This window comes from Saccostrea echinata, unplaced genomic scaffold, assembly GCF_033153115.1.
Source record: "Saccostrea echinata isolate AGI-Se365-2 ecotype Australia unplaced genomic scaffold, CSIRO_AGI_Sech_v1 ptg000001l, whole genome shotgun sequence".
NCBI lineage: Eukaryota > Metazoa > Mollusca > Bivalvia > Ostreida > Ostreidae > Saccostrea > Saccostrea echinata.
Genome location: NW_026889750.1, coordinates 42,977,005 through 42,986,990, shown reverse-complemented (window position 1 = coordinate 42,986,990; position 9,986 = coordinate 42,977,005). Strand labels below are relative to the sequence as shown.

Here is a 9,986-nt window from a genome sequence, read left to right as displayed (position 1 = left end):
TTATGAAGACTCAGTTATGTATTAATTTAACTACCCTCGTAAATAAGATAGTTTAATTTCAATAAATTTCGTAAAATCGTTTTTCTTTTTTATTTAAAGATTGTTTTAAAATTTCCGGTGTAAACTTCCGCTTAGAGCTCATGAAAAAGAAACGAGAATTTTAAAGCTGTTTTGTGCAAAGAACTGCTCGGCAGAATGAGTTCTGCGAGCAAGGTACTGTTGAATTAAAAGTGTTTTATTTTTTAAAGCTTTATATGGTATTGCATTATTGTAAGTGAGTACTTCAGTAATAAGCAAACGGAGAGAGGGGGGGGGGGGATATATATTTTTTAATTCATCATCCTCACAATTCTTTAAAAACTTATCTTTTTAATTCAGGTTGGTGAAATATTTACTGCGGCAGGTGCTGCTTTTACTAAATTAGGAGATCTTACTCTGCAGCTTCACCCAACAGCAGAACAAAGCCCATCCAGGTAAAAATTACCATGCTTTCTTCTTCCATATATAGTGCAGGGCCCTCTGTAGAGCATTTTCACACTTTATGCAATAATGTACACTGTCTGTGCTTTGCAAACATAGGTGCAGGTTAAAAATAGGGGGTAGACTTTACTTTACCGGTCCCCAGATCCGCAAGATCCGCGCGTTCATTGCATTAGTAAGATTACGTCACTCAACTGATAAGGGTTAGTCTTGCACATTTTTTGACTGGTTAGGTACGTTAGTCTTGCACCTACCTGAGAGATTAGGGTTAGTCCTTGCACAAGTTTTCAACTGATTAGGGTTAGTCTCGCATCCATCCGAGAGATTAGGGTTAGTCCTCGCACATGGGTTAGTCTAGCATCCGCCCGGGAGATTTGGGTTAGTCCTCGCTTACCATCCGAGGGATTAGGGTTAGTGTCTTGTTTTTTTAAAATTCAGCTTTAACGACATCTCTTTGGTTTGTTTACATGAAAAAATGGCTAAGTACGAAAGAAACGCTACTAAGCATGCGCCGCACGCGCTCTGTTGACAATTATTTTTTGTCTCCTTTTCACTGAATAAACAATATTAATCTCTTTTTTCAGAAAACGAGGTTAAAAACTTCGTTTAAAAACGAAGTTTTAAACTAAACTTTTATCTGTAGAATTCGATTTTGGGGTCAAAAAGGCTAAAAACCTCATACTTTTAATTTTTTTCGATCGCTCACGCGATCTCATATATACTGAAGTCGCCTACGGCGACACTATATTTTAGCGCGTTTTTCTGGGGACCGGTAAAGTAAAGTCGTTCCAAAATAGGATAAAAAAGACATCAAATGCTTTAGTGGAAGACTGTCAGCCCTGCAATGAAGGTCTCTAGAGACTTGGCAGTGGTGCTCTTGGTGACTAGTTCCATAGTCTGATACCAGAGGGAAAGACAGAATGTTCGGTTTGTGACTGCTCTGCAGAATGTAATCTCAGCAAGTTGCATTGAGACTAAAAATATTGTACTTAAGTCTCTTAAGGATGAGATATCAGTACAAAATTTTTAGTCTCAACAAATCTAGCTGAGATTGTGTAGAATGATGTAATGAGTCTGAGAGAGTGTCCACAGGTAGTGCCGTATTGGTGCTGAGTAGGTGCATGTATGCTGTGGTTGGTATGCATAATTCAGTTCACTATAAGTACTACCTTGTGGTCCGAAATGTAGGGTAGGCCATTCTAGGTTAAGTATCATTTGGCTAGTACATGTACTACTGAACTTGTAGTTAATTACAACAAATCTTGCTGCTTTATGCAAACACCTTTTAGCTTGTGTTAAAAACTCAAAATTGCTAGCTGTATAAGGATTCCAGACAAGTGAGGCAGACTCAAAAATTGGCCTGACAAGTCTTTTGTAACACTGGGCTTCAATCTGGGTCTGCAGGGTTACTATATTTCTCTGGAGAAAGCTGAAGTTGGTGTTTGCTGTCATTATAGTTGCAATGACATGATCATTCCCAGAAATCTTGCTTGATAAGGTGACACAGCTCTAGATATGTTCCCTTATTGACAGTGGCCAGCTGATGTCTATGCAGGGTATACTTGGCAATGATAGGATTGCATTTCCGAATGATCCTTGATAGCTAGCATTTACAGGTGTAGAAGGACATAGATCTGCCAATTACTTTCCCATTCTTATAACTTCTTTGGGTCTTATAGGATATTTGAGTCTGACTCTCAGATTTGATTCTGCAGTAAAGCAGACCAGTGTCTGTGAAGAGCCTGCCAGTTAATTTTACTCCCTCCAGCAGTCAGAGTGCATTCAAGTTCTTTTAAGAATTCTCATATCTATCATAGTGAATGGACCTCACTATCAAAGTTATGCTTTGTGTCACTTGCTTCACTCAATATAAAGTATAACCCAGTTCCTTCTAGCAAGTCATTCCCATCAGCACCACAAAAGATGAATTTTTGTATTCTTGTCCAGTTTGGTGCCTTATTATATGCTTTTATTTTTTAGTGGAAAATGGACTCCACATGAGGTAGATATGCTGAAGAGTGCAGTCAAACGTTTTGGGGACGATTTGGACAACATCAGTGAAATAATCAAAACAAGAACCATGTAAGTAGGGCTTTGAGTTTCATGTGAAATTAAGAAAAAAATACTATTGAGATTTGTTTAAAACTGTTGGTAATATATACATGTACAATTTCTATATACATATGTACCTTCTGAAGGTCACTTTAGATTTAGTTATTATGACATCCAGTTTATTTTTAGTAACATATTAGAGGAAATTTTATAATTTAAGTCATGATAAAATAATCTATGATCTACACAAAGAGAAAAGAGGAAGAAAAATTTATTATGTGTTCAGAATTATTATTAATAATGGGCTAATTTGTATCAATTTCCTCAAAGTAAAAAAAAAAAATATGCTTTTCATCTTTATGATAATATGTTGTCATGAGTTCCTTTTTATTAATTTTACTTCCTTAAGAAAAAAATATTCGTAAAATATAGCAGATTTATTCCAAAAATGGATTGCTGTTTTAAATTTAGTTCTCAGATTAAGACACAGATGAAAAGGAAAGCATATGAAGATGCCGGACTTCCTCAGCCGACAGAACCGTCTCCCAAAAAACAAGCTGTGAGAGCCGAAAAAACACCACAGGTTACAGTAACAACTGCCACAGCTAGCTCTTCTGTAGAATCTCAACCTAAAAAACAGCCACAAAATGGTAAATTCAATCACTTGACACTCATGTTGCAGGCATGGGACACTTAAGTTGTAGAAATTTCTGCAATTCTTGTATTCCACTTATCCATTGTCTCTTGTACAATGGAGTAAAATTTGCATTACTGGTAACATGACAATCAACTGATGAGAAAGAATTGCTTTCTAGAGATATATAAGTATGTGTGTGTTGGTCATTCTGAAGCATTTACATGTACCTTCAAGTTTCATCTTTAAAAAAGAAACTGGATGAGTTTGAATCATGCATTTGATGTAAATTAAGCATAGTAAAGGTCGTGGATCTGTATTGATTCTAGAGTGTATTTTTTCAGGTCATCTGAGTGAAAGGCTCCAGTAAACTTTTCTGATTCAAAGTTTTACACAAAATATGCAAACTTCTGAAGAACAAAACTACAGTTGATGTTTTTGAATATTTGGATTTAGAGGATTTGAACCTAGGTTCAGTTGAAATGAATTACAGTGTATAATGCTGTGAAATGAATTACAGTGTATAATGCTGTGAAATGAATTACAGTGTATAATGCTGTGAAATGAATAACAGTGTATAATGATATGAATTGCAGATGTAACGCTAAGTGCCCTCAATGCTCCAGAGAGTGATGTTGACATTGAAGGAGATTCTTCATCATCAAAACGTTTAGATTTTGATTCAGGTAAATTGTTAATTTATTATACAGTGGTACCACAGTTATCAGAACACAGAAAGTCCCAAGTTTTCACCGTCCAGAAGATATTTTAGGAATCTTGTATAATTGTGTAATTTTACTGATCAAAAAAAAAATTGTGTTCCACACCTAATCGAAACTGAGCAAAGAGAAGGCAGATTGAATTAACTGCCAGTCATTGGCATGTAGATGTTGTTTTTATCTAGCTTCATTTATGCAAATCTTTTCATCTGGGTCAAAGGTATCAGATTTGTCTAGATTTTTTGATATCTGAGTTAAGATGTACATGTGTCTATGATATCTGCAAAAGTTCCAAATTTAGTAGTTTTCAAGTTTAAATTGTTATCATAAATGCAAACAATACATAATTACAAAGGCACCTGTCATTTTAGACATATTATCAAATATAAAAATCTTAAAAGAATTGAAAGGGTAAAGTTTTATCATTTGATTTTTTTTTTTTTTTTTGAAAACTATAAAATCTATATATTTAGGTTTGGTTTTGTTATTGCATTCTAATTTCTGCATCCTAAGATTTGGCCACCAGTAGACATTCCAAAGACATATTATTCATGTAAACTGAAACATAAATACATGTACTTGCTCTGAATTAGTTGAGTTTTTAACATCTTCTTTCCTTAAATAGGGAAAATAAAAGTAAAACAGGAAGGAATTCTGTAAAAGGTTTTATTACAGTTGTAATGCTATTTGACACTAACATGTTTCCTTCTTAACTAACAGACCATTGCTTTACCTATTTTATTGATTTAAACATTATTTTTCTTTTTTTTTCCAGAAAAAAATGTTATATATACACTGTATTATTCAGTCTTTGTTTTCTGTTAAGTAATTCCATGCTGTATATGGGTAATTCACTAAAAATTCATATAACTAGTAAAGAAAAAAATCATCAAAGTCAGAAAAGATTGTAGTTTACATGAAATAAACTGCTGTAGTTTACTTGAAATAAACTGCTGTAGTTTACTTGAAATGAACTGCTGCAGTTTACTTGAAATAAACTGCTGTAGTTTACTTGAAATGAACTGCTGCAGTTTACTTGAAATAAACTGCTGTAGTTTACTTGAAATAAACTGCTGTAGTTTACTTGAAGTAAACTGTTGCAGTTTACTTGAAATAAACTGCTGTAGTTTACTTGAAATGAACTGCTGCAGTTTACTTGAAATAAACTGCTGCAGTTTACTTGAAATAAGCTGCTGAAGTTTACTTGAAATAAACTGCTGTAGTTTACTTGAAATGAACTGCTGCAGTTTACTTGAAATAAGCTGCTGCAGTTTACTCGAAATAAACTGCTGTAGTTTACTTGAAATAAACAGTTGCAGTTTACTTGAAATGAACTGCAGTAGTTTACTTGAAATAAACTGCTGTAATTTACTTGAAATAAACTGCTGTTTACTTGAAATAAACTACTATTTACTTGAAATGAACTGCAGTAGTACACTTGAAATAAACTTCTGTTACAGTAGTTTACTTTAGATTAACTGCTGTAAATTTATTTTTATTTTTTTTTTTTTGTTGAGTTATTATTATTTTTGTAGATGTTGACTCCAGTATGCTGTGAATCAAGGGAGAGAACTCAAAACCGGCAGCAATATTATCCAAAAAGTCATGTTGTTCTTAGTGGCATTTGCAGACATTTTATTTAGTGTTTGACATTCTGATCAAAGAATTGTACAATTTATTGATAAAGCATCAAACTAGGTTTTATAGTTACCATAAAGAGAAGTGCTAAATTTGGAATCATTTAGCTCAGATTTTGTTTGTTGTTTTTCTTTCTGGCAGACTTTATTGAGGTGCTAAATGTGCAGTTGTGTTTGCCAAGGAAAATTATCAAGCTATGAAAAAGTTTTTTACTAATCATTCTTTGTTATTTTTGTCATACATACATGTTCATTTAGTGACCTTGATTTCTGAAAGAAACTGATAATTATTATTCAGTATGTGGATGGTATTTAGTTTTATTGTTCTCATTTACTATATATTAATTATATAAGTCTTATTTGGGCAATATTGTACAGTAAATGTTTTATGTTTTAGTAGCTGTTATGTTATTAAAGACTGTGAATGTATTTCTGTGTTAGGTTTCTCTTTCATGCCTGCCAATGATTTTTTTACCTCAGTTTTTAGCTCACCTTAGCTGAAAGCTCAAGTGAGATTTTCTGATCAAAATTTGTCCATTGTCCTTTTTGTTGTCATCGTTGTCGTAAATGCTTTACAATTTCATCTTCTTCTGTAGAACTACTGGGCCAATTTCAACCAAACTTAGCACAGAATATCCTCGGGTGAATGGGATATAAGTTTTGTTCAAATAAATGGCCACACCCTCTTCCAAGGGACCAGAAAATATGAACCTTATTTGAAAGCTTTCTGACAGTGTAGATTCAAATTTGTTCAAATCATAACCCCCCCCCCCCCCCCCCCCCCCAGGAGTAGGATGGGGCCACTATGGGCAATCAAAGAATTACTTGGGTATATATAGGAAAAATCTTTAAAAATCTTCTCAAGAACAGCAAAGCCATGATCAGTCATAATTATATTAAAGCTTCCTCAGGTAATGTATATTCAATTTTAAACAAATCATGAACCCCAGGGGTAGGATGTGGCCACTATGGGTGATCAAAGTTTTACAATTACTCGATGGGGCCAAGAAAAAAGCTTTGAGATATCTTAGGATTTGAGATATTGAGGGTAAAATACTTAAAGAAAAAGTGGTTGGAACTTCCAAATAACTTTTACATATCCATGGTATTCGAACCGTTCACTGTAGCTCAGTCGGTAGAGCGCTCGCTCCGTGATCGGGAGGTCGCGAGTTCGAATCTCAGCCATGACTGACCTAAGTTGATAAAAAATGGGTAGCAACTGTTCCTTCACCATGCGCTCAGCACTTTGAAGTGAAAGTTGCGGGTCCTTCGGATGAGACCTTAAAAACGGAGGCCCGTGTCACGGCAGGCATTGGCACGATAAAGATCCCTCACTTCTCAATGGTCGTGAGTGCCGAGTAAAGGTCAAAATTTGAAGCCCTTCACCAGTATATGGTGACGTCTCTATATGAGTGAAAAATTCTCGAATGGGACGTAAAACAACATACAATCAATCAATCCATGGTGTTCAAGATATCCGTGTTCGAGATACCAAAGTTCAACTGTGCTTTGGAATTGATATCATCATTCTTCATAGATGAGCAATGTTCTTGGATTTTGTGGGTTACCATTACCCACAAATTTTCATTCCCACAAACAGTAAATTTGTCAGCATTTTGATTCATTGAAGTCTGTAAATATGAGTAACCCACATCATTCCATATTCACAAACCAGTAAAATTTTAGTTGCCCACAAACACTTACCCCCATAAATAAAAATTATTCCATGGTACAGGTACTTTCAAATTATAGAACAAATGTGGTAGAGTGTGGTACACGGTTTCCTACTAGCTTGGGTTAGTGGGTTAACCCTTTAGCTCAATTGGTAGAGCACTGGACTGGCAAGCCAGAGGCCCCAGGTTCAATCCCCAGCAGAGGCCCATAAATGTTTCTGTTACATTTGGCGCCCACGTTGGGACCCGGGTATTTTCTGGTGGGTGAGAGTGATTGACCCCAGAACTTTGCCCCACAGGCATTGGCATTCCAAAAGAGATGAGGACATCTCTTCTCTAGAGGGGGACAATGTGGTAGAGTGTGGTGCACGGCTTCCTACTAGCTTGGGCTAGTGGGTTAACCCTTTAGCTCAATTGGTAGAGCACTGGACTGGCAAGCCAGAGGCCCCGGGTTTAATCCCCAGCAGAAGCACATAAATGTCTCTGTTACACAAGTACAAAAATCTGAAAGAATTTTATGCAGATAAAATTCTCAAGACAGTATTTGACAAGTTATGTACAATCTGAGAAGAACGTGTTGAATTTTTTTTAGATTAGAGAGAAGGAATGACTTTCTGGGTGAAAGTTAGACATGTATACCTCTGGGCATCTTAGATTTAGAAATTTTATTACCCTCTTTGTGAAGGAACACAATTATGTGATAATTTATATTGCATAAGTTTGTCAGTTTTTAGCTCTTCTAAGCCAAATTCTCAAGTCAGCTTTTCTTATAAAGTGTTTCTGAAGTCCATCTTCTGTCTGTCCACCTTTTTCTTCTTTTATTTACAGAACAATATCTCAAAAAGTCCTAATAAAAGCTTTTGCAAAGAAAATCTAAACCATAACTCCCTATGACCTAAGAAGACCCCTATTGATTCTGAGGTTGAAGGTCAAGGTCAACATTTTATTTATTGTAATACTGTATACAGGGAAATTTTTGCCTCCGTTTTATTTTCATCCCTCACAGGTGGACAAATTTAAATCGGGACGAATTCAAAGAACACAGTATAATTTCTTAAACAAAAATATGATTGGCAAATTTAAAATGGGGCAAAATTGTTTGCAAGTATGAAAGGGCGAAAATAACATGGGGCAAAAATAACCCAGTAAATGTTTTCCAGATAATAGCTAGCTCTCTTTGAGCTTTTGCAATGAGATTTTAAATCACAAATCCCTTAGGCCTATGGCTCAAAGAAGACCTCTTTTCATTTTGAGGTCATAAAGTCAATGGTCACAGTCAGAAATTCATATATTGTTTCAGTTAGTGTTCAGATAACTTAAGTTCAGCAATGAAACTGAAGGTGGTAACCTCTCTAACTGAGAAAGACCTCTTGGTGATTTTAAGGTCAAAAGGTAAAAAGTCAAGGTCAATCCTTTTCTTTCTCCATCTGAATTTTAGGTGTTTCACCCTTTTGTTATTAAAATGTTTTGGGGGGGGGGTTTTCAGAGCAATTGGAACAATTTCAACTATACTTCGCACAGAGCATTCTTGGATGGAGGGATTCAATTTTTGTTCAAATAAAGGGCCTGCAAAAGGGGAGATAATCAAGAAAATAGAAGACTAGTGTGGGTATCCTAAAAAATCTTTTCAAGAATTATTGACTCAGAACCTGGAAGGATGAAACTTGTATGAAAGCTTCCTGACAAAATGAAGTTCAATTTTGTTTAAATCATTGCCTCAGGGGATAGTCTTGGGACACAAGAGGAGTTCAAAGTTATACATGGGAATATGTTGATAAAAAAATCTAGAAAAAATTTATTCTCAAGAAGAGCACTGGCCATAATTAGTCATATTAATATCTGTATATCCTCACTGCCCCAGGGGCCAATAGGAGATCAAGTTTTATAGGGAAATATACTATAGATCACCAAATATTATTTATTAGCAGCAGGAGAAAATTTCACAAGGTAATTGTTGTATATAACCTTTTATGATATGAATAAATACAAATAATTGAGAATGAATTTTTCACAACAAATCATCATAGATAATTATATACATTGTACACAAAATAAAAGTTCTTGCAAGTAAAATGTGGGTACAGGGAAAAAAATTTAAAAACCAACAGGGCCATAATTAGTCATATTTATATGCAAGTATCCTCAGGTATAGTGAAGATCCTAGTATGTACAAATCAGGTTCCTAGGGATGGGGTGGGGACATAATAGGGGATCAAAGTTTTACATGTGAATGTATTGTATAGGAAATTGTAAAAAAGTTTTTTCAAGAGGTGCAGAGCTGACTAAATGTTATCAATTTACTAATGTTTATGAATTATGTTGATTCAAATTTGTTTTCAAATTATGAACAAATCAAGTTAGAGTGGGCCTAAAATTGGAGATTAAATTTACATAATGCATATACGCGTACTTATATACATGAATAGGGAAAAAATCTTTAGATATTCATCTCCTGAGAACATCAAGGCAATGTAATTGTTAGAGAAGCATTGCAGTGTTGCTTGGATTCAACTTCAGTTAAGCCATAGTTCCTTGGGGCTAGGAAGGGGCCAATAAAGGGTAGTACATATGTATATGCACCTTTGTCCCAGTTTTATTGACTAGGAAAATAACTGCAGGAAGAATAGGATTTTAAAAAATTTTCATTTTTACTAACACTGTAAACCTTAGGCTGCCAAAAAATTCATCTTTCATTTGTCAGACGCAGCCTAATTTACATTTATCAATATTTTAATCACAAATTAAAAAGGGGAATAACTCAGATTTTCTATTGTATAAGCTATAAAAAAAT

The 9,986-nt window shown here is 34.8% G+C and overlaps 1 protein-coding gene across 1 annotated transcript; it reads left to right on the top strand.

Annotated features, from left to right (window-relative positions):
- The first annotated feature begins 111 nt into the window (after positions 1 to 111).
- Positions 112 to 5,916, top strand: LOC133179690 (chromatin complexes subunit BAP18-like). The gene is made up of 6 exons (XM_061314385.1): positions 112 to 213; positions 379 to 473; positions 2,461 to 2,562; positions 3,004 to 3,182; positions 3,763 to 3,852; positions 5,421 to 5,916. The coding sequence occupies exons 1-6, from the start codon at positions 196 to 198 to the stop codon at positions 5,441 to 5,443; spliced, it is 507 nt and encodes a 168-aa protein (XP_061170369.1). The 5' UTR covers positions 112 to 195; the 3' UTR covers positions 5,444 to 5,916.
- Positions 5,917 to 9,986: the final 4,070 nt, after the last annotated feature.